Source organism: Cryptomeria japonica, chromosome 9 (assembly GCF_030272615.1).
Source record: "Cryptomeria japonica chromosome 9, Sugi_1.0, whole genome shotgun sequence".
NCBI classification, from domain to species: Eukaryota; Viridiplantae; Streptophyta; class Pinopsida; order Cupressales; family Cupressaceae; genus Cryptomeria; species Cryptomeria japonica.
The window spans coordinates 710,139,802-710,167,778 of record NC_081413.1 but is presented as its reverse complement, the minus strand read 5'-3'; the positions used below and the strand labels follow the sequence as shown (position 1 = coordinate 710,167,778).

Below are 27,977 nucleotides of genomic sequence, written 5' to 3'. Positions count from 1 at the left end.
GAGGATTCCCCATTATCCTGTTCAACAGGACGATCATATCTCCAATATCTTCCTAGAAGCATGTTCTCACCAAGCTCTTCCTCTGTAGTTTGGAGGCACCTTTCCTTGGCTTATCCAGCCGGGAATGATTGACGATGGCATCATACTCCTCCAAGTCGTCCCGATACATGCAATCAGCTTCATCTTTGGTCACGTACACGACATTATGATACTCTGGAATTCTGAAGGCTTCTCAAGTGTTTGGAGACTTTATTTTATTTTCATACTTAGCCACAAAAAATGGATTTTCACATGTAAACTCTTCAATCCTAAGGATAATTATGATTGCAATCCAACACTAAGTGTTATAACTTCATAACTCTCCTTTTACTTGGCCAATGAATTTTTTTTCCCTTTTAGTAAAAATTCGAATAGATCCACTAAAATTACTTTCAATGACTCTGGAAAACTCAGAAAATGCAACCAATCTGCATTTTAAATTCAACTTCACCTTCGAATGAATTGGAATAAGGTTTAGAAGTTTCTCAGAAAACTCAGAAAAATAAACAACTCTGCCTTATACCAGCTGGTTCTACTCCAAAATCTGTGAATTCTTTGTCAAGAAGCTTGCCCAACTGCAAGCAATATCAAGATTTTCTCCCAATGAACTTCAATCTGCAAATACTTCTTAATGTTTTCCTTAGCTTGCTAAGGAAATTCGAACTTCTTGGTGTAAGAATGAAGTTACAAAGGATGCATTTGTAATGAAGTTGATTTCATAATTAGAAACACGCAAAAAAAAACATCCAACTCATGTTTCTAAATTCAACTTAAATCTTGGGAAAGTTTCTCATCCAATTTTGAGTTGTGTTGTCATCTCTTTTAGTTCGAAAATCTTCTACTTGTGCAAGTTTCTAAATTGTATTTAGTCCATAAATTCGAACTAGACTTATAAATTAGCATTTTCCAAAAAGTTTCTAATTTGGAACTCAGTCTAAAAAATCATCTTGATCTGCAAATGTCTTCTTTCTAATTTCAATTTCGAGCTTCCATTTTGATTTCCCAACTCGTTGATCTTTGAAAATCTCTTTTTCCAGCTTTCTAAATTGATTAGAAGTTCGATTTTTAGGAAGATTTGATGACATCACTTGGCTTCTTGTTGACTTTGTTTGACTTCCAAGAGTAGGACGAAGTTTTTAGTGTTTAACTTCATGTTTGCTTGCCTTCAATTTCATGCTTGGGCGGACTTTAGGAGGCTCTCTTCATGGGCAGCCTTTCTCCTTCTCACCATGCATGGCAGACTTTTATGACTTTACCATTTTCTCTATCAAGTTTGGGCGGACTTTGGAGCTCTCTCAAGACATGGCGGAGTTTTGAACATATCACCAAGGGCGGACGGACTTTTCACTACCTTCTCAAGGTATAGGGCGGAGTTTTGAAGCCTTCCAAGGCGGAGTTTTCCACTCCACAAGGCATGGCGGACTTTAGGGAGGTCTCCTTGAGGGCGGAGTTTGAATACATCATCAAGGGGGGGGACTTTTGAAGCCTCTCCAACATGGCGGACTTTGATCATCCCCATCATTGCATCTTGGGCGGAGTTTTCAAGGTCTTCCTTGGGCGGAGTTTAGGAAGGACCATCATGGGCGGACTTTTGGTCTATCAAGGAGGCTGGACTTTGGTGCTACCTCAAGCAAGGCATAGGGCGGAGTTTTGTGCTCCCTCTTCATGTTCTCTTTACCAAGGCGGACTTTAGGATTGTCTCCTTGAGCGGACCTTAGGCACCTCTCCAACATGGCGGACTTTAGGAAGGTCTCCAACATGGCGGACTTTGGTGTTCCCTCCAACATGGCGGACTTTTGAGACACCTTCATTGCTAGCATCTTGGGTAGAGTTTCTATCACCTGCCATAACACTCAACATCATCCATTAGCCAGACTTAGAAATTTTTTGGAATATTTCAAAATTTCACAACTTAACCAAATTTAACCAGATTAACTTGAAATTTGAAATCCATACTCAAGCAAACCATCTGAAGCATCAGGACCCCTAAAATGTAGGAAACTAGCTTTTTAGGTCAAAACTTGGAAATTTTGGATCACGATCGTAGCAGGTCAGTGGTATCAGTGCAAACCCTAGGTCCCCATTTTGAAAAAGCAAAAAACAGGCATCCCTAAAAAATAGGGAAAACTTTCTAAAAATAGCCATACCGGGGATTGGGCTAAAAATGCCAAAACCGAAACTTCCTAAAAAATAAGAAAAAACAAAAAAGCAAACTTTCTAAAAAATTCGTCCAAATCAATTGCGATCTTTGTCCTTTGGCCTTTCTAGGCACTCTGACGGTATCCGGGCTCTGGTATTACTTGGTTTGCAAAAATTAACTTTCAAACTCCAAGACTTGAACTGTTCAAAACTAAGCAAGGCTTGGCAAAACTGAAGCGGAAGGCCACGGGACACTAACGAAACCCTAGAAAGCAGGAATAGAGAGGGTCCCCATTTGCAATGGGGCGATGTGTGAAAAAGGTCACAACACCTCTGAATTTTAGCGATGCATTTAAAAGGATGACTTCCCTTACTCACAAAAAAGAGCGATTCCCTTTGAACTGATTTTCTTTGCTCATAAATTTGAACTGATTTCCTTTGCTCATAAATTTGAGCAATCACTTCCTTTGCTCTCAAAAAAGAGCGATCCTCCTTGATAGCATTTCTATTGCCTTGAATCAGAGCGAAGTTACTTCCAAGGGCATTCATTGAGGGTATGCTGATAGATGTCATGCATAGAAAGCAAGAAAACTTGAGGTATAAAGGGACGAAATCAGATTGAAGGGCGAATTTTAAGTAAATTTCCATTGCTCTCCAATTTGAGCGATGTCCTCTTGAGCACTTCCTTTGCTAACCAATTTGAGCGATTTGCCTTGAGGGTACTTCCTTTGCCCCCATATTTGAGCATTTTCCATATAAGACACTTCCTTTGCTTTGGATTTAGAGCAACCTCCCCTAAGAATGCACCTATCAGATCTGCAACACATGAAAATCAGAGATTATATCAAATAAAGAAAGTGTTTAAAGATTGTATATGTGTATTTGATACCATATTCGTTTGTTTTGCAGATATGAAGGGATGATGATACAAATTGCGAACCAGCACCTTGAAGGAATAGGAGAGAGGAGATTGCAAGACCTACACCATCATGCAACTTCAAGAAGAAAACTTCATCAGCAAGCACAAGGGTATCAAGGAAGGAAGGATCTCAAGTACTCTCACCACATAAGGATGACATGAAGAAGGCAAAACCCCAAAGTATAAGGGAGAGATCATACAATCACCTCAAGGCAAGATAGGCGAGCAAGGGTAGAGGGTCAAACTTGATCATCATCACACCAAGCATCGAGCAAGCTTGTAACGTTGAGTATCAAATCTTCCAAGTCTACAAGCGAATTGAGGTGGCATCCCAGTCACTACTCCACCAATCAGAAGAGTTCCACCTCAACATGTCTGGGTTCAATGCACCGAGCTCACCCATGGGGGCACAAACTCCAATATACCTACCCTCACTATTTATTGGTCGAATATTCTAAAGAGGACATGTGTCAAAGCGTTGTAATTATTTTATTGGCCGGAATAAAGTTTGTTGTAACAAACCCTAATTAGGGTTTCATTGTAAAATCTCGGCCATTGATCTCAAATCAATCTAGGCCATTCATTGTAAAATGAGCTCTCTATATAAAGCTCAAGCTCTTCATTTGTAAAGGTTAATAGCAAAATAGAGGACTAGTTAATAGTGAGCAATAGTTGATAGTTAGTAGCTCAAGAATAGTTTAGTAGCAGATAGCAGCTAGAGTAGAATAGGAGGAGAAGGTAGAAATTGTTGCCAAAATTGTAAATAGACTTCCTTTTCATTGAAGTTATGGTGGAGTGTGTTGTTTCTTTACAAGTCCATGGTTTCTTGATGGATCTTCATATTAGATGATGAATAATTAGATGAATGAAAGGAATTGTGTATGATTCAGGGTGAAATTCCTAATCCATACCACTACCAGTTTGTTGATTGCAAATTCGCCTTGTGTGGTCAACTGGAATTCTTAATGAGTTTAACTTCAATTGCTATTCACACTTTGATATGCATTGCCTTGATGGTGTCTTTGATGTTGATAGCGATTTGAACATCATGTGCCTATCCTAGAAGATCGCACTAAACCCTCTAGAGTTGTTCGTTGATGGCGAAGCGAAGCTTAGTCAAATTTCACCTAATCATTCATTATCTCCTGCATTCTTAGGATTAAAATAGACTCCCTAAACCCTATGCTTTTGCTCTTTCTTTATTCTCCAAGCAAGTAGTTAGGATCTAAGTTCCAGCAAGTCAAGCATTCAACAATTCAACGTAAGTCCCCTTGTGATTCCAGCATAATCACATCAAACCATTGAGCTTATCCACATGTCGTGATCCGACATACTAGAACCTTGGAGTTATCTCAAGTGATCCTTATACAAATCTTCAGCATTTGAGTAAATTTGATCAAGAGAGGATAAGATACTTTTGGGTATTTTATTCTGTGTTCACATGTGCTTAAAAAACACATCAACAATACCCATATCCAAAAGTAAGAATGAAGAAAATGCTGTTGTTAGAAATTGAAATTTATTCATGTTAGCTCCCTTTTGTATGAAGTCCAATATTCTGGTCCATTCTTTAGTATGAAACCTAATTCTCAGTTATTTGATTAATAAGAGTAATGTTAGTATTATAGGATTAGGTTTATATTTGTTAGTATTGTGCTATCATTAGTACATTGTTGTAATTTGTTTTACATAAGTTGTAAGTTGTTGGGAATTTGTTCCTAAATAGTAGGTTAGGCTATTTCATTATTTGGCTTATATAATAAATCAATCTACAATATATTTTTCATTGGCTCTAGAGTACAATCCTAATATGGCATGAGAACCAAATCTTGAGTCTAGATAATTGCTGCAGCATGAGCAACATTGCCTCCACGTCTCCAAAGAAGTCACAGTCTCTAGAAGCCTTGATGTTCCCCAATAAGAGCCTTTGCAGCCTAATTTTGATCCACCCTACAACCTTGGTGATCTTTTGCTTCACAAAATTATCCTTCGTTGAGGAGACTTGTGAGTGAAGAGGATGCCATTGCAGGCAAAGAGGCCATAGGCTTCTTGGTAGGAAATGGTGTACTAGTGGGAAGCCACCTTGGAGGCAGCATAGGGGCTTGTGGGATTGTATTATTTGATAGAAGTCGTGAGCAATGTAGGCTCATGGTTGACTAAATCGATCTGGCTATTGGAGTTAATGCCTTCAGAAAACGTAATAGTGTTGTGTGTGGGAGATTTGCATAGAAAACGCATGGGAGATCAGCATGGAAAAGGCATGGGAAATTGACATGGAAAACATACCTATAGATAAAAGACAAATGGTGCACTTGAATTCATAGCTAGTCAAAACCAAATTTGGACAAGAATTTGCCACCACAAGGCAAGCTTGATGATTTGGTTGTGAATCCACATCCCATATAAGTACATTTGAACTATCAGTCCGTTGGTGTGAAAAGCTATATTACTTAACTAGTTTCACTTTAGTAACTATTGATACCTTGCTGCTTAAGCTTACTCAGGTCATTTACTTTGTGTCTCATGTCATGTGATTAAGACACTTGTCATGATCTTAGTTTGTCTTAGAGCTTCATTTATGTTTTGATTCTTGCCTTTATAGCAAGGTCATCTCATTCATTTTGGATAATTCTGTATTTGTTGTTTTTTGGCATTATAGCAGTTCTTTCTATTGCATCTCTTGTGTGGAAGGTATTTGGTCTTGCGGGTTGGATTGATGCTCAATGAATTATTTCATTTCACCAACATGGTATCAAAGCTTTAAATTAGCAAACCCCTTATTTTCGAGAGTTTTGCTTAGGAACTTTTACAACGTGACTCTTGGGGTGAAACAAATATCACAATTGTGCTTAGAAGGCCCAAAACCCCTATTTTCATATAAGACATGATAGGGTTGATCCTTTTTTTGGAGGTTTTCTAAGTTGTCATTATACTAGTTTGTATGGTTGTACATATTTGTATGATGGTACCACTGCTATTGACATAGTTTTGATCTCCATAAAGTTCTCTCAAAAAATTCATTTTTTAATAGAACTGTGCCTCAATTGCCATTATTACCTGGAATAGATTTGCTTTGTTTATTATAAATAAATAGTCTTGGAATAGAAAAATAATCAAAAAAATGTTTTGCCTTTAGGGGTTGTGGGGTACTTGCCCCTTGCCGTGGTAAGGGTTGGCAAGGGGGGTTAAAGGGGGGTAGGCCCTAAGGTGCTACCCCCATTGACAGGGTGGTATCACCTTAGGGCCTACCCCCTTTAACCCCTCTCGCCTCTACTTCGAACCTTAATAATTTGTTTTGAAAACCATGGAGATCATTTTGATGGGTTTTTACAAATTCTGCTACATTTAGTAGTTCCTTAAATTTGGCAACACTTCCAAATTTAGCAGAAAGTTCATTTTCACAAAGGTTTTTTTTTGTTATGCCTCTAGATTTGGCAACAATTTTGCCAAATTTGTTGGTGACATCATGATGACATCAACAAAGAGATTTGACTTTTTCGCCTCCTTCATTGTTGGTAGTTTGGTTTTTGGAGCCCATCTTTAGAGGCTTCTTTCTTGCACATAAGAGCTCCTTTTTCAAATTCAAGTTATTGAAACAAGGTAGAATTTTGAGCTCCTCATGATTGTGCAAGTGATTTTCAGTTTGGACTTTTATTTTTTTTAGAATTTCAGTTTTCTTAGTGATTCAATGTGTACTCATTTTGGAAACTTTGAAGGATCGTAACTTTTCCATATAGACTCCTTTTTGGGTGCAATTTTTTTAAATTGCATATTTTTCTGCATACATTGCATAGTTCCTTTTGTTTCCTCTTATGTTTTAGTAGAATTGTATTTCAGCATGTGACTAATTTTGGACATTATAAGCATCCAGAGGATGTACTTCTTGATTTGCAAATGCATTGAGATAAAGTGCCACATCTTGTACATGTATTTTGGAGATCTTGCACATCATGTTGTGCCATTATTGTATTCGCACTACTATAGAGAGTGACATGGGGGGTTTGTTGTGTGCACTTTTTTATTTGCAATCACAACCTTGTCTACCTTCATGAGAGTTTGCTTTGTTTTTGCACATGCTTTCTAGTTGTAGGTACTATCTTGTGGATCTTTTGTTGTTGCTTCTTCTCCCTCTTGTACTACATTGTGATACCTAGTTTAAGTGGACTTGTCTTACCTCTCCCTTCTCAACATTATGGGGCATATCATATTGTTGGTGGCTGGTGCTAATGATTCCTTGGTTTCACTTTGGAGTTAGCTATGTATCTAGTGTTTGTTCTTATATATTAGGTAGATGTAGCGATTGGTTATCCATGCATGTCAATGAGATGAAACACATATCATATAGACAATCTTGCATTTCTGTTTATGGAGGCAAGCTTCCATTTTCAGGTTGATCAATATTCTTGAGGCTATTGGGACTTGTATTTTAGACTTATCATATTATGTGTATTGGTTGAATGGTGTCATTGGGATCACTCATGCAATTTGATATGCCATTTATAGCCTTGACTGTCATCTTGCTTGGTATCAAAGCCAAGGTCTTGAGGTCAATCTTTGCCGTGCGTGGTGGGCATGAAATGTCCTTGCTGGACAAAAACCCAATATGTTGGCTAAACTCTAGGAAACGTTCCTTTGTCGTGCTGATAGGTTTGTACCAAAACCAAATGGTTGGGCCAATAGCCACATGTCCATGAGGGGGCTGGCCTACGTTGGCACTTTGGTGGGATGAAAATCCCACTCGTAACACCAGTGGGCGCCATTTACTACTAGTTCGTGCTTTTGGTGTAGTGGTTGCCTCACTTTGTAATGTCCACTTTTTCTGAGTGATTATGCAACATAGTCCACTAGCTTATTTTTATTCCCAATGGCTAAGGTGGGAGATTATAAGGGAATAAATTAAATTAATTATTTTAAAGTTATCCTAATAAAGTATAGAGAGAGAATTTGCAGACAAATTCTAAAACTCGAATCCTCTTCCAATCAGCAACAAAATTCCAGCAAGCAAGCTCAAGAAATCGAATCCATCCTTCAAGCAAACTCATAAAAACAATCATCAATCAATTCTAAAAAAAACTGCAAACCTTACTCCAATTTCACCATCCAAATTCTCCTTCAAAATTCTCCACAAAATTACAACAATAATTCTTCTTTCCAAAACTTCATGAAAATAATCATAAAATAAACTCTCATAAATAATAATAAATAAAAATCAATTAAAACTAAATAAAGCTCACAAAAACATGCACAAAAACCCTAATTCGAAAAATCATAAAAATAACATTTAATCAAGGTTACTGGGAGATGGGGGTACTTGGAGACACTTGCTGGTACTAGTACGACTAATTTTCAAAAATTAGAGACGAGGTACTTCGAGATGCCAATTATTTTTAATATAATTTAATAATTTCCAAAAAATATCATGACATAGAACTTTGGAAACAAGAACATGGGTAAATTTTAACGTTAAATTTAAAATTGAACAAAAATTGAAATTAAAATTGCTTATACAGTTGGTACTATAGCCAATCTAAATGGCTTGTGCATCAAGAAGTTTTCGGAGACATCTCTCGTATCGGAGACTTGTCTCCGTCTCAGGTACGTGTCCCCATAAAAAAAATAAACAATAATAATTAAATATTAAATCATCAATTAAAAATCCCCAAAAAATAGTTAACTCCTACTTGGCAAGCAAGCAAAGAATAAATAATTAATTCCCAAAAAATAATTAACTCCCACTCAAAAAGAATAAATAATAAATAATTAAATTAAAAATTCCAATATAATAAATTTAAGTTGGCTATGAGCAGAAGTATTGCGTTAGTTCACATGTGTGAATGGGATGTCTATCACAATTAAGATACACGCCACATTAAGAAAGGATAGCTCTAATTATGATTTCATAAGGTATAATGCAGCTCAAATGCCGATAAGGACTTTGTGACAACACATGACACTCAGGAGGATTAACCATGGCACGGTATGAGGAGTTACTACATGTTTCGAGAAACCTCTGGTACTTAATTAAATTTAATATGCAAAGTATCAAAAACCGATTGTGGGCTTATATAAGGTGAAAGTGACTGGTAGTTAAGCACTTCCTTCTCTATTAGTTATCTTGGCGAGCATCGACAATACATTTTGGACATTCCATTGCTGTTAAGATCCACGAAGAGACAAATGGTGTTCATAGGGGAAGTAATAGACAGAAGGCTAGTCTCGATTATGAAGATGGGGCATCATTTAGTGCTACATGCATTGGAGGCGGTGCTGGGTGATGAGTTTTTGAGAGCATACCATCGTTATAGAGTTAATTTTGACATTATGACAATGTTTCTTGCTTTACTTACGTTTGTTGGAGTCAAAAAGGCTAAGCCGAAAAAGTTATGCCAAACCCTCTTTAAGCATGAATTTCTGGATGAAATAGACGAGGCTCTCAACAATGAATCTGGGAATTTAACAATTTCTGTGCCCTAGAATTACTACATGGTGAGCAATGGGAACAATGAAATCGGAAGATTCCTATTGATCAGGATGCTGTAGACTGAGGAATTTGACAAGTGTTGGGAGGTTATGAGAAGAAGCATTATATTTCTGCAAAGGTTAGCTGACATTATTGAAAGTGAGGAGGATGGTTGGGTTAGTGTATATACGAGGGAGGAGGGTTTGATAGATGATGATTCTAGGTCCCAGTTGGAGACAGAAAGCACAGAGGCGTTAGCATTTGATGAGGTGTGGTTGGAGGAAGGCCTAAGAGACTTCATGATGAAGGCAAGAGAACCGGTCCATTTTGCATGCAACCTTGAATACCCTGTGGTGTCTCGTGCTGTGATGGAGCAACAAAGCCTAGGAGACAAGAATGAAGAAGCATAGATAGATGAAGAAGAAGAGATGGAAGAAGAATAATAGAGGGGTCCTATTACATCAGGTTTATATGCATATGTTGGTCTATGTATTTAAATTTAGATACACTAGGGGTCATTACTGTAGACCCATTTTGAATATGTATATGGGTTAGAAGATATATGGGGAGGGGAATTTTTGCAGGCTTTCTCTTTTCAGAAGGTTGCATTATGTCATAGCATAGAAGATAGGTAATCTGGTAGTATGATATCTACTACAATAGAATGATAGGCTGTTTGGGGACTCTTTTTTTTGGATTCATGAGCAGATCTTATGTAAATTTTCAAAATATCAATAGAATGGGAGCTGGCCCTACCTAGCTATTTACTTATAAAAGAAAAAAATTCCAATATAATAATCCACCAAAAATAGAACTAATGGTTAACTCCCACTCAAATAAATAATAGAATAACAAATCACAAATAATAAATAATTCTCACTATAAAATAATTAATTTCAATTAAATACAATTATCCAAAAAAAAATAGAACAACTAGTTCTACCAAGATAAAACAATGAGTTCCACAACAAAGCACCATTCTCACTCAAGATAACTCCACACTAAAAATATCACATGCACAATAATAAATCACTCTTTAAATAATATCCATTAATAGGAATATATTTATTAAATAAAAAATACAATTAAAACAACAATAAACAATAATATCGCTGTTGTTCGGCTGAGGGAGCCGTTTAAACCCTCGTCGTTTTCTTTGAAGAGCTATAGTTTGAGGCTGTAGCCTTGTTGGTGTGGCCAACCTGATTTAAACTGCCTATCTATTGTTCGTTTCGCTGGCTCTTTTTGATGTGGCTGCACTGGTGTTAGGCTGGCGTTTGTCAAATCTGCTGTATTTGGGCTGCTGATTTTCAATGTTTGTTCTCTTTGGAAGCGTAGTATTGTGGGTTCCAGATCCTAGTAAAATCTGAGGGTTTTGGGTCCCTTCAAAACCTGTTGTTGGGGGTTTTGGGTCCCCTCAAAACCTGCTTTTTCCTTGATCAAAAACAATAAACAATAATTTAACTAATTTATAACACGAGAGTTATAATTAATATTAGTAATTAAAATAACATAAAATCCCACACTGAAATAAATCAATAAAACAAGAATATTAAATTAATATCCCCAATTAATATCCTCAAAAGAATAATTACTTTCATAAAAATATATGGATTCAATAATAATTTCCAACCCATAAATATTTATTTACCAATAAATTAAATTAAAATAGAATAATTAATTTCCACATAAATATTATTTTCACAAGAATAGATTACCAAATAAATAATTTTCAATAATAAGAATATATTTATTATTAAAACATCAACACAATAAAACAATAAATAATTAATAATATAATTTATAACACTTAGGCTATAATTAATATCAATAATTTAAATACATCAAATAACACTAAGACACAATAAATTCACAACACTATTAAAATAATACCGAAGGTATTAAACTCACAACTGACCCATTGACGATAGGGTAAATGAATATCATCTCCATGACAAGTCCGATAGGGTAAATAAAAGACAAGGGTAATTGTCCCTAGATTTGGACAATGGCTGGGGCTCGGTATAATTTTGGGCCTTAATGCTATCTCCGCAACCAAAATTGGGAATAAAGATACACTCAGACTTGGCCCGTGAATGGGCTCAATCGGGTGAATCCGAATCCCATCAAGTCTGTAATGAGCGAATGGAGTTGTCTTGACGAATGATGGTTGAAAATTAATTTCGATGGGGCGTCAAAAGGAAATCTAGGGCCATTTGGGATTGGATTTGTGGTTCGGGATTGGACAGGGAGTATCCTAGCTATAGGGGCTCAGAGACTGGAAGATGCTACAAAAACATTGCGGAAGCATTGGCGGCTTTAAATGCAATAAAATTCGGAAAAAAATTGGGTTTTACAAAATTGCACCTAGAAGGGTACTCATTAATCATTATTAATGCCATTATTTCAGGGGAGATTCATTGTGGCATTTGAAGAAGTTTATTGTGGCTATTCGAAGTGAATTGGCAACTGTCCGAAATTTCCAAACCGGACATGTGAGACATATGGCAAATCAGGTGGCCAATTCTCTCTTAAAGTGGGCAGTGAATTTTCATGAGGTTGGGGAAGTACGAATTGAGGATTTTCACACCCTCCCATTTAATGATTAAACTCTTTGGCATGTAGTTAAATAATACCTGCATTAAGGAGGAGGAAAGGGATTTGATTGATGGGACTTTGGGGTGTTGCAATGGCAATATATTGGTAGCGCTCATTATTAGCCGTGTCTCTTTCTTTCATGTGCTCTCAAGTGGGAGAGGGAAAAATGGAGGCGAATTTCCCTCTTATCACCTCCAAGTCCCAAGTTGCATTTTTTGGGCTAGTTTCGGCTAGAAGAATGAAGGGCCTATTCAAGATGGGCGATGATGAATTCATTCACCTAATGGAAATGTTGTTGGGTGAAGTTTTTCTGCAAGCGAAGCACTGGTATCGAACGAATATGGACATAGTGACAATGGTGGTCTCTTGGGGTTTAGAGTTGGGGGATTCCACAAATAATGTTTTGTGGGTGGTGCGTTCGATTTTGGACGATGAGTGACTGGTGGGGTTGAGCTCGGTGTTAGAATGGGCTGTCTTGGAGCGGGTTTTGATGTTCGGGAAGGGATTGAAGACCCTGCATTGGTTGAGATATATGAATTGATCCCCTTCATGCGATGGCCTGTTGGGTATAATCGAGATGAGCGTCGAGCTGAGGTCCTCATCGCGTGGGACTCGCTAAAAGCTCTTCTCAGACAAAGAGAGCGGGTTGGGGGTGGTGCCATGGTGGTTGTAGAGGTCTTGGTTGGTGATAGAGGCATGTGAGGGCAAAGGCGCGGTAAGGTGGCGAAGAGGAAGCAGGGGGTGTGTGGCTCGGGCGGTGGAACGACGCGGTGATTTTTGAGTCTTTTTTCTTTGTTCTTCTCTCCGAGTCTCTGTTTTGGTCTAGGTTGTATCTGTTTTTGGCCCATTCTGTTAAGGGGTGGATTTTTTTGGGTACTCCCTTTCTGTAATTTTAGGTTCTTGTACATATGGCTCTGAGCGTTTGTGTTGGCTTCAAGTCAATGATGTAATGGCCACCCCTGCATGGGTTTCCTGGAAATGTAACGGGTGTTGGGGTGTGTTTGGGTAGGTAGGTGCTTATGTTTTGAGTTTTTTCGTCTCAGAGCTCGAATGCTAGTGTTTATGCTACTCATACTTGATAGTTGTAAATTTCAAAATTAATACAATATAAAACTTATTACCGACCCAAAGAAAAAAGACACGCTTAGACCTGTGATACTAAGGGAAGTAGATGTCTAGTACTTGCATCCTGCATAACACAAAACGTTTTGCATATATATATATATATGTATGTATGTATGTACTCCCATCGAGTGAAAGGAAATCGTGACGTCGTATGGAGCTTACGAATGAGTAATACGAAATCATTCCTTTCACCCTACTCCCCAAGCAAACAACATAGTAAAGATCTATTCTACACATAAAATAGCATTTACAGTCAATGTTCACATGTTGCTAAAAATAGAAAGTTTGTCCAAACGCAAACACAATGAATTCTGCTAAAAATAGACACTAATTTAATTGACTTAAGTGAAAAATTAATAAATATTATAAAGTTACTTTATTAAATAAGTGTTTCTTCTAGAAGCTTCAAAAGAGGTTAAATCAGATTCTTCTAGAAAATTGTATTAGGGGTTTAAAAGGAGGTGGAAGGCAAGTCATTTTCATATCCTTGACTTTTTATTTTCTAGAGAGTCTCTTTGAGAGCTTGTATTTGCATGTTCAAAAAGCCCTAGGATGAAAACCCTTGGGTTCTTGATAGAGTGGATGAAAACCCAATTCCATCCATTGGTGGGTTCACTTCAGAATTCACATGGAGCTTCATTGGTTTCAAAACTTGTGAAGTCTGACAATTTTCAGAATAAAGGTTTGAAAGGGGAAATATTGAATATATTGATAAAATGAATAAAATATTATGGGGTGATTTATTTTGGAGCTGAGTGATTATATGGAAAATTTGAGGCTTATTATTGAATAGTGGACTTCATATTTCAATGGGTTGAAAGCATTGAAGGAGAAATATTAATATTGACATGAGTTACTTTGGCTGGTCATGAGCAATTGAAATAATTGTCTTGAGTTTTCTAGTGTGAAATGATGTGCTCAATGAAGGCATTTTTTGTGTAAGTGCCCTATGGACAGGTTGTGGGATTTTCCTCAGATTATAGTCACATAAGGAACTCTTTGCTTGGGCATTTGAAACCAACGACGAGTTTGGAGGGAAAGATAAGTACTCATTTGAGTGCCCTTGAGGATTTTAAACTTGGCATGAATGGCGAGGGCAATTTGAGGGATTCAAGTTTGAAACCATCACCTGAGTGGGACGTTGCAGACCCCAAAAGGGTCTATTCTCATGCCTTAGGAGTCGCTAGCATTTTGGCAGATGTATAAGGGGTTAAGTTGATATTGCAAGCTGATTGTATCTCTTTCCTGAAGGTTAAATGACTGCGGCAGAGGCGTAATGGACTGATTTTGTCATAAGGACTATCAAATACTCATTGCAGGCTTCTCTAAATTCTCATAAGAAGTTGCAGTCTACTTCAGCATTACTCTTGGAAGCAAAACACTGAATATCTGCTATGACCATTTATATCTGCTCATCAAAGGTCAGAAATTGATCTATTCATCTCCATTCTCTGTTATTTCAGTCTTTTTAATAGTAACATCTCCAATGTTGATCATTAGTAGCAGATTTCTGTTATTTACTTGATTGCAACATTGTGCTTACTTCAATATTTGCAATGCTTATCATTGCAAACTTAAAAGAAACACAATCTGTAAAACAAACTCATAAACTACTTGAAGCATACAAACTGTTTGATAAATTGAACTGTTAAAAATATTCACATTTGTGGGAAAAATTGTGAGGGAATTTTACAGTGGTATCAGAGCCAAATTCTTACTAGCTTAAAGGGTTATGTAAACTAGCGACAGGGCCAAATGAAATTCAGAAAGTGGACAAAAAAGAAGCCAATTTCAGTTTGCCAATCCATAACCAGTAGAGGACACATTTTCTGCAGCATTAGCAGCAAGGCAGCCACATATAGCTGCAATGGAAATTGAATCAATTGATTCAGGTAATGAAAGTCATCCAAATAGGACCGATATGAGATTTGGCTAACCTAGTGTGGAGAATATATCAAATGATCCTGCACATGGACAACAACAAATGATGCAACAATTTATGCAGTCACAACAACAGTTGATTACAGCCATTGGGCAAATGTCACAAAATATGAATACCTTCAGAGTGAATCAGAATACTACAGGTGATGGTAGCAATGCAGGAAATTACATTCCAAGGATAGCTAGTAGAGGTGGTTTAGATAGACCTTTCCAGCTTACATTCGCACCTCAACCCGAGTAGGAGCAACCATTGGTTGTGTTGACGTGTATTTTGTACACTATCAAACACAGAATAAAATACCTAAAGGTACCTTATCCTCTCTTGAGTAAAGCCTCTGATTGCTGAAGATATCGCGAAAAAGGATCAATCAGGATGACTTCAAGGTTCTTGTATGTAGGGTCTCTACGTGTGGATAAGCTCTTCGTGGTATGATGTGATTTGCTGGAATCACAAGGGGACTTACATCTGATGATTGAACTTCCGATCTGCTTTGCTGGAACACAGGCTCTTACTGGCTTAGATTTGAAAAAATGGAAAAAGGATGAGGGCGAAGAGAAGATCTAATCCTAATACTAAGAATGTAGGAGCAATGATTTGATTTTTGATGAAACTCTAACTAGGTCTTGTTTTGACATCAATGGACCATCTCCACAAGGCTAGTGCGATCTTCTAAGGGAAGCTTTATGATGTTCAAATCATCACCGCAGGCATAGACACCATCAAGTTGATGCATATCAATGAAGAAGCGACAAATTGAAATTGAGCTTAAGCTGAATGATTCCAGTTGACTACACAAGGCAAGTCTGCAATCAACAAACTGCTAGTAGTATGGATATACGAATTCCACCATTAATCAATCGCATTTCCTCCATTCATCTAATCATCTACCATCTAGGATTGAAGACTCAACAAGAAACCATGCAAATTGCAAGAAACGACACACTTCACCATTACTTCAATGAAAATGGAGTTTGTTTACAATCAATGGCAACAATTTCTTGCCTTGTCCTCCTATTCTACTCTAATTACTATTCTATCAATTTCTAACTACTCTCTATCTACTAACTGCTTTCTATTATTTACAACTCTCTCTAATTTATTGCTAATTAGCCTTTACAAATGAAATGCCAGGGCTTATATAGTGCCCACAATACAATTCGATGGCTTAGATCAATTCGAGATCAATGGCCAAGATTTTACAATGAAAACCCTAATTAGGGTTTGTTACAACCATTACATAACATTTAATGCTTGACCAATGATAAAATTGTATTGCTTGGACACATGTCCTCTCTAGAAAAATCGACCAATGGATAGCTGGGGTAGGTACATCGGAGTTTGTGCCACCTTCCATGAGTTAGGTACATTGAATCTGGACATGCTGAGGTGGACCACACTGACTGGAGGAGTGATGACTAGGATGCCACCTCATCTGACACTTGTAGCTTGCTAGATATTCAATTTGATGTCGTTGAGAGGCTATCTTTAATTAACTCTTGTTCTAACTCCTTTTGTCCTTGATGTGCAGGATGATTGATGTACCTCGCCCTGGAATGCTGGATTGGAAGAGGTCGCCCTTATCCTGGCTTGACCGTCCCGGCGAAGACCGTCCTTGATCCGGCTTGATTTTCCTTGATGAGATCTCCATTTGATGCCTACACAACATTTCAAAATTAGCAACATGATTTTGCAATGAATAACTAGATTAGAGATTAAATTTAGGAAACTTCATAATAAGTCCTTGAGTTATCATTTCCTAAACGACGATTGAGCTATTAGAATTCAAAATTTCAAAATTTAAGGCTATGACGATCAAAATTCGAAATTAAAACAAGGGATCTTGTCATACCTTACTTGAGAGTTTAACTCTAAAATGCAAAACAAAGGAATTCGCCTAGGCACAAATCAAAATTTGATGGCTTCAACGTGATCTTCAAGGATAAGGAACGTCCTCTTTATCAATTCGCCACCCTTGGAGTCTTTGATGTGTTCTTCAATGTCCTTGGCAAGTTCGCCTAACTTGAAACTCGAACTCCTTTGATAATGCTTGTGCCTTCCTATTGATAAGACTCGCACCTTGAACACAATTCGCACCTCCTCTTGAATGATAATTTCGCACTTCCTTTGTATACTCCAAATCGCATATGAAAAGATGATAAATGATGATGTGAAAATGAAATAAACTACTCCTCCTTTATAGGCGCTCACCTTCATATTGACCCTAGGCCGACTTTGATGAATAAGGCAAATTTAAAATAAACTTAAAGGCCGACCCTTGTAAAATGAAACAAATTTTAAATCAAGCGCCCCATTTTTATTTATAATTAATTAATTTAATGCCTATAATTTTAAATAAACTCGATTTTTAAAAGGCAAAAATTAATTAATAAAGGCCCATGCGCTAATTTTAAATGCTAACTTTAATTGGATTTCAAATTTATCGATTTTTTCCTAGCATTTAATAAAATCTAAAGAATGTTTTAGCGCCAAATTTGGAAGAGGTAAGGACACAAACCTATCGCTCTGGTCCCTGACTGAGGGACAGGAGCGAATTTCATGCTCTGGCCAACATTTGCTATCTCTCAAGCTTTACTCCTTGTTCATCACCTTGCAAATGATATCCTTGATCTTGCGAACCTTGACTTTGACGTGATCTTGAAGGAAAACGAATGATTTAATGAAAATCGCCCTGGTCCCTTGATGAGGGACAGGAGCGATATAGCTTCCTTGTTCAAATTGATAGTCTTTTGACGTTTGAAACCTTTGCATATCATCATCTTAAGACGCCTTAGACCCTGTGCAACCATGTACAATCTTGACTTGGCATGAATTTTGAATGAATTGGCAAATATGGTGGATATCGCCCTGGTCCCTGCCTGAGGGACAGGAGCGAACTTCAATGTCCTGGGCTCATGCTTGCTTCCATCAACTTGTAATTACTTTCATAATGTAGAATGAGGTCCCTTTGATCCCCTTGGACACTTGATGCTTGTTAAACCTTCAAAATCTAGGCCCTTATGAAAATTTCGCTCTGGTCCCTGCCTGAGGGACAGGAGCGAACTTGGACACTTGATGTAATTCTTTCAATATTGGCGACCTTTGATACTTCGTTCTTCATTAAGACGCTTCAAAACGTCCTTGCCACCTTTCACCTTGACTTGGAGTGGTTTTAAACTTGGAGGAAAGGCACATAACTAAGATATCGCCCTGGTCCCTTGATGAGGGACAGGAGCGAATTTGTACTTTCAAGCTCAACTACACTTTGCCATCTTCAAAAATTATCTTCAATGGTCTTGTTGCGCCCCATCTTATTCATCTTTGGCTTGGAAATCATTCAAACTTGGCAAGAAATTCATCTAAGACAAAAATCGCTCTGGTCCTTCAGTGAGGGACAGGAGCGCCCAGGCCAATATAGGTCTCATTTGGTGTCCTTCAATCTTCAATTTTGTCTTCAACGAATCCGTTACATCGTCCTTGCTTGCCTCAAACTTTAAACTTGCTTGCTTTTTGCCCAAAACATGCCTCATGAAGAATTTCGCTCTGGTCCTTGGGAGAGGGACGGGAGCTATCACTGAACTTCGCCCTGGTCCCTGACTGAGGGACAGGAGCGATTTTTCATTTTGGTCCATTTTTCTTTCACGAAGGCACTTCAAGTTATATTCAACTGATGAAATGTATCCCCTTTGACCCCCTCAAATCGCGAAACCACTTAAATCTTGCAAGGATAATGCGAAATTGGAATTCAAGCTCCGGTCCTTCAGTGAGGGACAGGAGCGAATTTTGTCCTCCAGGCCCAAATGCTTCACTTTTCACCATGAAATGTCTTTGCTAGGGAAGATATCATCCTGCTTCATGCTATGAATAAAAGTTAATGTCCAAAAAAAGGTCTAAAATTGTGCATATAAAGAAAATCGCTCTAGTCCTTCAGTGAGGGACAGGAGCGAATTTGACCTTCTAGGCAAAAACTTCATCATTTCATTGCTTTTGATCAAGTCTGGATGCTCTATCATGCTCATTTTGCCCTTCACCATGCCTTTGATGTCTCAATTCGTCCAAACAAGGTCAGGAATGGCTCAACTAAGCATTTTCGCTCTGGACCCTTGGCGAGGGACAGGAGCGCTTCGCCTTGGTCCTCCTGAGAGGGACAGGAGCGAAATTCGCTCTGGATCCTCAGTGAAGGACAGGAGCGAAATTTGATTTTTCGAACTCTCTATCAGGATAATTTTTATGGAATATAACATTTAAGTATAAGTGACATTTCCTTATACTTTAAGTTATATTCCATATATACTTTCAGGATGTTTGAGAGTGGTTTCAGACCTCCAGGAGTTATATTGCAAAATCTAGTTTTTTGAGGTTTTTCAGTTTCCAGACTTGGTCAAATTTCAGGATCAGGACATTCCAGACTTAGCCAAATTTCAGGATCAGGACATTCCAGACTTAGCCAAATTTCAGGATCAGGACATTCCAGACTTAGCCAAATTTGAGGATCAGGACCTCACTCAAGCCGGACTTGCTACCCTATTGATCTCCCCGACAGCACTCAAAATGCAAAGGCTAACTAACAAAACCCTAAAAAACCTAAAGAACAAACCCTAAAAAGCAAAAAAGCAAGGGTCCCCATTTGCAATGGGGCGATGTGTGAAAACGTCACAACAGGTTGATGAGGTGATAATAGTATATGATGAGTACCATACACTTCTTGATGAGATTAGAAATGAGATCTCATTGAACCAATAGATGAACCAGTGAAAGGATAAGAAAAATGGCAAAATAGGGACAAAGTCAGCATAAGGAGTATTAGCATGCCTTGAGTAAATTAACTCTTCCATATTTTGATGGTAGTGGGAAAAGCATGACATGTATTTGGATACACAGCTTGATACATTTGTGGAACTCAAACCCATGCCAAAAGAGGAGGCAATTAAATTTGCAACTTGCATTTGGAGGGAGCAGCATATGATTGGTGGCATCATGGTTTGGTAACACAAAACCATGCTTTGATACAGTCCTATGATGAGTTTAGCAGCAAATTGATTGCTAGAATTGATTAGAAGGATGTAGAGGTGTATTTTCACGAGTTGTCATTGATTAGTTTAAATGGTGGTGTTGATAGTTACATCAGTGAGTTCCAAAAGACTGCTGTTATGGTTCTTGATATGTCAGAAAAGAGAGTTGTAATGCTATTAATAGAGGGTTTGAATGCAAATTTGCGAGGTTTCGTGAAGGCTTTCAAGCCTAGTACACTATAGGATGCTATTTAGATGGCACTTGATCTTGAGACTTCACCTCCTACACATCAATCCCAAAAGAAGAGTTTCAAGATTAATAAACCATTTAGGAGAACTTTCAATCAGCCTAAGCGTACGCCACCTAAGATGGGTTTCGGAACGAGGAATGAGTTACGTAGGAAGAAATTATGTTTCCTTTGCAAGGAACCATGGGAACCTCATCACAAGTGCCTTGGGAAAGGCAAAGTGCATTACATTGAGGTCACTTCTGACATTGATGAACAGGTAGAAGACACCAATTTGGAGAGTGAACATGAGGAGCAACAATTAGAGCATGATGATATTGCTACAAGAGATATGACGCATGGTACTATTGCTACATTATTACAAGTTCTAAGTATCACCCTTTTAGAGTGAGAAGAGTCTTGACGGGGCATGTTACATGCTTAGTTGACAACATGGCAACTTATAATTTCATTGATGAGGGTTTAGTGGTGAAGAGAGGATTGTATGTCAAGGATTTTCTAGGATTCAATGCCATGGTGGTCAATGGTGTCATAATGAGTTGTTCCAAGAAGATTCCACCATTGAGCATTTAGTTGGGTGACTATACAGTCATTGATGACTTCTATGTGGTTGGGATTGGTGGACCGATGTTCTTGGAAATCTAGTGGTTGTTTTCACTTGGTAGACATTTAGGATTTTCAGAAATGGAATTGGAGTTTGAGTCAAATTGGAGGAAGATAGTGTTGAGAGCTTTGGCAGATGGTGTGCCAAGGCTAGTGATAGTGAAGAGGATGAAGGCCTTGTTTAGACATGGTGAGGTTGCATGGGCAACCCAATGTTTTGTGTCTTTCAAATCTCTTGTTGTAATGACAAGCAGTATCATGTGGATATTTAGTTGGTTTTGAATAAGTAAAATATGTTGTTTGGAGATATTCCACCTGGTAGACCTCTTGATCGTAGATTTGAGCATGTGATTGAGTTAGAGGAGGGCTCCAAGCCCATTATTACTACTCCTTGTGGACTTCCCAAAAGATTCAAAGAGGAGATTGAGAAAATGATAAAGGAGTTATTGGATATGGGATGCATCAGACCTAGCTCTAGTCCCTTTTCATCTTTAGTGGTCTTTGTAAAGAAGGATCGCTTGATGAGGACTTGCATTGATTATTGTGTCTTGAATAAGAAGATCATAAAAAATAGGTACCTTATACCCATGATAGATGAGTTACATGGGGTAGTATACTTTTCAAAGATTGATTTTTCATGCAGGGTACTATCAAATTAGAGTCCGTGAGGAGGATATACATAAGACAACATTTTGATGCCACTACGAACATTATGCTCAATTATCGGGTTTGCCGGTTTCGGTCCCTGCACTCGAACTGGGTTTGGGTTGGCCCCAGGCATTCCAACTGTCCTTTGCTGTTTTTCTTCTGCCATTTTGTAATGTTCCATCTTCCAATTCAATTGGCATTTGGCATTGATCAATGCTGAGGTATCATAGTATCAAATGTGTTTAGTTTTACAATTCTATATATTTCTTTAAATTTTTGCATATATATAGGGTTTGCCTGTATATATATATATATATGTATATATATACACATATGTACACATATATGTGTATATATATACACATGTATATATACATGTGTATATATGTAGCCTGAACCCGAACCAGTAACTTAGAAATTATGAGTTATTGGTTATGCTCTTTGGTCTTACTAATGCTCTTGCAACTTTCCAGTCATGTATGAATCGTATTTTTAATAAGCAGTTGCAAAAGTTTGTGTTGATATTCTTTGATTTTTTCTTGATATACAGTAAGGTATGGGAGGATCATTATGGAGGCATAGTCCTTGTTTGCAAAGGCTTCAAAATGTGAATTTGGAATGACAAAGATCTTATATTCGGGACATGTGATTAGTGTTGGAGTGAAGGTGCACCAAGAGAAGATACAAGCCATTTTGGATTAAGCATCACCAAGGAACATTTTTGATTTGAGGGGTTTTCTTAGGTTATGTAGTTATTGTAGGAGATTTGTCAAGGGGTTTTCTCAATTGACTGCACCTCTTACAAATCTCACTAAGGTGGGGGCATTTAGATGGTCAAATGAGGCTCAGTTGCATTTTATAGACTTAAGGAGGTGATGAGCACCTATCCATTGTTGGCTTTACTAGATTTCTCTCAGCCATTTGTGTTAGAGTGTGATGCATTAGGCGAAGGCATAGGCGTTGTACTTATTCAGAATAGGCATTCCATAGCCTATGAGAGTAGGAAATTGAGAGATGTGGAGCTATTATATTCCACTTAGATAAGGAGATGCTTGCCAGACCGGATCACAACAATTTGAAATACTTTCTAAAGCAAAAGGACTTGGATAAGCGGCAACAAAAGTGGGTGAGTAAGATTCAGGCATATGACTTTGATGTTGAATATTTTGAGGGGAAGAAGAATGTGGTAGTAGATGCACTATTCAGGAGACCCACACCTTGCTCTATGTCAAAGATTTTAGTTGATTGGAATGCTCACCTTTTGGTTGAGTATTCCAAGAATACATTTGCGTGTGAGCTAATGGATGACAATATTCAAGATGATAGGTATAAGGTGATTGATGATGTGATATAGTACAAGGATGAGATATATTTGGTACCTGAATTTAAGATGAAGGATAACATTTTGGGAGCTGATCATTATACTCCTCTGGCAGGACATCTAGGGTTCTTTAAGACCTACATGCAGATTAGGGAGAGATTCTCACGGAAGGGTCTCAAGGATGTCTTGTGATATGTTAGAGAGTGTATGACTTATCAGTAGAACAAGTCTAAGCATACTTTTCCTGCAGGTTTACTTACAATCATTGCCTATTCCTAAGTAGAAGTGGGAGAGTATATCTATGGATTTTATCATTGGTCTTCTAAAAGTCCAAAGCAAAGATTGCATGTGTGTACTTGTTGACAAATTGACTATGTATGTACATTTCATTGCTATTTCTTCTGATTAGAGGCACCTCAAGCTGCAAATTTGTTCTTTAGAGAGGTGTTTAGACTTCATGGACTTCCAAAGAACATTGTCAGCAATTGGGATAGCAGATTTCTCAGTGTTTTTTGGTAGGAGCTATTCAGATTGGTTGATATCGAGTTATCCCTGAGCACTAGCTCACACACAAATGTATTCTTGGAATACTCAACCAAAAGGTGAGCATTCTAATCAACTAAAATCGTTGACATAGAGCAAGGTGTGGGTCTCCTGAATAGTGCATCTGCTACCACATTCTTCTTCCCCTCAAAATATTCAACATCAAAGTCATATGCCTGAATCTTACTCACCCACTCCTCTGGCAAGACATCTAGGATTCTTTAAGACCTACATGCAGATTAGGGAGAGATTCTCATGGAAGGGTCTCAAGGATGTCTTGTGATATGTTAGAGAGTGTATGACTTATCAGTAGAACAAGTCTAAGCATACTTTTCCTGCAGGTTTACTTACAACCATTGCCTATTCCTAAGTAGAAGTGGGAGAGTATATCTATGGATTTTATCATTGGTCTTCTAAAAGTCCAAAGCAAAGATTGCATGTGTGTAGTTGTTGACAAATTGACTATGTATGTACATTTCATTGCTATTTCTTCTGATTAGAGGCACCTCAAGCTGCAAATTTGTTCTTTAGAGAGGTGTTTAGACTTCATGGACTTCCAAAGAACATTGTCAGCAATTGGGATAGCAGATTTCTCAGTGTTTTTTGGTAGGAGCTATTTAGATTGGTTGATATCGAGTTATCCCCGAGCACTAGCTACCACCCATAGATAGATGGACAGCCGAAGATTGTAAACATATGGATGGAAGGATATCTACGTAATTATGTTGCGGGACAGCAAAAGGCTTGGATCAATTTGTTATATATAGGAGAGCATTGGTATAGTACTACTTATCACATGTCAATAGGCATGTCTCCATTAGAGCCTTGTGTGGGTATGATAGTAGAGCTCCCAAGGTGAGAGAGTTGATGCAGGATAGCCAAGACATCCTTAAGTCACTTAAGGAGAATCTGCACCATGCCTAGAATGAGAAAAAGATATATGGGGATAAGCATAGGGTTGAGAGGACATTTGAGGTTGATGATTTAGTTTTCTTGTGCCTATAGCCATACAAATAGTCTAAATGGAAGAAGAGTGGTCCAAAGAAGTTGAAACCTTGATTCTATGGCACCCATATGATTATGAGCAGAGTTGGAGAGGTTGGATATAAGCTAGAGTTGCGTGAAGCTAGCAAAATTTATAATGTATTTCATGTGTCTTGCCTCAAAAGGGCATTTTGGAAGCACACTATATCTTCTCCAGAGCTTTCACTGTTGGATGAGGAGGGCAAGTTGATTTTGGTGCCTGATGCTATCTTGGATGTGAGGGAGTGTAGATTGAGAAACAAGGCGATCAAGGAGTATTTGATTAGATGGAAAGACTTGCCTCTTGAGGATGCTACTTGGGAAGTCGAGCAAATTCTGCAATTTTGGGAAGGGAGGACTGTAATGCTCTCTTTTTCCTAGTGATCATCTAGTGGAGTCTACTAGCCTATTTTTATACCTAAGGTTAATGTGGGATATTATAAGGGAATAAATTAAATTAATTATATTAAAGTTTCCCCAATAAAGTAAATCTTAAGGATAACTTTATTTTAATTAATTTAATTAAGTGGCTCAAGCGAAAAATAAATAAATATTATAGTCACTTCATTGAATGAGTGTTTCATCTAGAAGCTTCAAAAAAGGTTAAATCAGATTCTTCTAGAGAATTCTACTAGGGCTTTACAAGGAGGTGAAGGTAAGTCATTTTCATATCCTTGACTTGTTATTTAATATTTTCTAGAGTTTCTTTGAGAGCATGTATTTGCAGGTTCAACAAGCCCTAGGACGAAAACCCTTGGGTTCTTAGTGGCTTGGATGAAAACCCAATTCCATCCATTGGTGGGTTCACTTCAAAATTCACATGGAGCTTCATTGGTTTCGAAAATTGTGAAGTCTTATTCATAAGACAATTTTCAAAATAAAGGTTTGAAAGGGGAAATATTGATGTCTTTATAAAATGAATAAAATATTATGGGGTGATTTATTTTGGAGCTGAGCGATTAAATATAAATTTTGATGGTTATTATTGAATAGTGGACTTCATATTTCTATGGGTTGAAAGCATTGAAGGAGAAATATTAATATTGGCATGAGTTATTTTGGCTGGTTGTGAGCAATTGAAATAATTTTCTGAGTTTTCTGGTGTGAAATTAGGGGTTCAATGAAGACGTTTTTAGTGCAAGTGCCGTGTGGACAGGTTGTGGGGTTTTCTTCAGATTATGGAGTGGCGTGAGGAACTCTCTGCCTGGGTGTTTGAAACCAGCAATAAATTTGGAGGGCAATATAAATACTCAACTGAGTACCCTTGAGGATTCTAAGCTGGTGTGAATGGCAAGGGAAATTCGAGGGATTCAAGTCTGAAATCATCACCTGCATGGTATGTTGCAGTACTCGATTCTCATGCCTTAGGAGCCGTTGAATAGATATGGAGCATTTTGAAAGACATATAAGGGGTTAAGTTGATATTGCAAGCGGATTGTATTACTTTCCTGAAGGTTTAATTACTGCAGCAGAGGTGTAAGGGACTGATTTTGTCCTAAGGACTATCAAGTACTCATTGCAGGCTTCTCTAAATTCTCACAGGCGGTTGCAGTATACTTAGCATTACTCTGGGAAGCAACACTGAAATATCTGCTTTGATCATTTATATCTGAATCATTAAAGGTCAGGAATTGATCTATTCATCTCTGTACTCTGTTATTTCAGTCTTTTTAATAGTAACTTGTCCAAAATTGATCATTAGCAGCAGATTTCTGTTATTTACTTGATTGCTACATTTTGTTTACTTCAATATTTGCAATGCTTATCATTACAAACTTAAAACAAACACAATCTGCAAACAAAACTCATAAAATCCTTCAAGCATACAAACTGTTTGACAAATTGAACTGTTAAAAAATACACATTTGTGGGGAAAATTGTGAGGGGATTTTACAGCATATCAGTACGTTAAGAAACACTTTCTATATATCCGAATGGTGCTGTTTAACTTTGTCTAGTCATATATCTCTGATGACTAATAGCCAAATTCACATTTAGCATTCCACTGTTCAGTTTGGATGTTTATACCATGACTTTGTCTTCCTACACATACATCTGATCCTATAGCCATTTCCTAGTACGATGTATCGTGCTAATGAGTAGTAATCTTCATGGGCCTTGATGGGCCTTGCTTACAAAGAACTGCTCTTCATTTGGATGGCTAGTGAAATACACAGAAAAATGAATTACCATACTGATGTTATATATACCGATGGAGTGAATATGCAACTTTAGTTTTCCGTAAAAGGGCAATAAATATAGCACTGATGTGCATGCATTTGATAATTGGTGATGAGTAATCTAGGTTTATAACTTTATATGATTACATAAATACTTCCTCTAATTCAAAGTAGCAACTATGCAAATATTCCTGACTAAAATGGTTTTTTCAACCACAGAATAGTTATTTTCTTATGTTAAGGCTCTAGGTAGACGTGGAAGTGATCACTGTGAAGAACTTGCAACTTTTTCTTACTCTTGCAAATGGAATTGTTGTCTTGTATGGTTTACTTTTCTAGTTGGATAGTATGGTATTTCAGACTCACAAATTTTCTTTCAACCACAGAAAAGTTATCTTTTTTCATTAAGGCAGATGTGGAAGTGATAATTGTGAAAGATTTACTTTTCTAGTTGAATAGTATGGCTTGTCTTCTTCACATGCAATATTCTGATATTTATGATTTTATGTAATTTATATGTATCTGTTGTCAATACCAAATTCTTTTTTGTCAATAATTTTCGTTTGTTCTATGTTTTTACAGGATGGGAATACGCCTTTTGATGTTGCTATAAGTTTAGGAAAGGGATTTAAAACCTATGAAATAACAAAGTTATTGAAGATTGTCCCAGCAACACATGTATAAGACAGTAGTTTGTGGATATGATTCTGAGGATTTACGTTCAGCCAGTTCACATGTTTTCTGTGTGAAAATCCCATCAAATAATTCAAGGGGAATGCATTTAAAATATGGTAGGCTTTATACTAAAAACATTTGTAGCATCATCAATTGTTACATGATTTTGATTCTTGTTATTGTCATGTGAATAAATTTCATGGATTTGTAAGAATAATACCTCTATTTTCTATTGAATATTTATGTATTGGCTAGTTATATTATAACACATATTTTTAACACATCCGTACTTAAAGACCTCTTGTTTTCATTTCGCATCCTAAAATGTCGCTGTTCACGAGTAATGTTCATATAGTTTTTTTCATATGCTTTGAGGACTATTTTAGATACTTGGTGAATATCCAATTTGATCTGACAGTGAAGTTTAATTTGAATTTATCATTTAAATAAATTTGATATTCTACATGCTCATTTGCTGCCCACTTGTGTTAAGAAGGTTCTGGAC

General features: G+C 37.4%; 1 protein-coding gene across 5 annotated transcripts in view; it reads left to right on the top strand.

The window, feature by feature from the left end:
• Window positions 1-27,753, top strand: part of LOC131073899 (ankyrin repeat domain-containing protein EMB506, chloroplastic) — a 70,968-nt gene extending 43,215 nt beyond the window's left edge. For 2 of the 5 annotated variants that reach the window (XR_009113008.2, XR_009358857.1), the window contains 2 exons: window positions 25,731-26,240; window positions 27,380-27,753. Coding sequence is in view for 2 of the 5 variants with exons in the window: in XM_059210942.1 (XP_059066925.1) it covers window positions 27,380-27,481 (102 nt within the window). In the remaining 3 variants the exon portion in view is untranslated. The remainder of the gene's footprint in view (window positions 1-25,730; window positions 26,241-27,379) is intronic. The other 3 variants (XM_059210942.1, XM_058010403.2, XR_009358858.1) reach the window with 2 other exon arrangements.
• The last annotated feature ends 224 nt before the right edge of the window (window positions 27,754-27,977 follow it).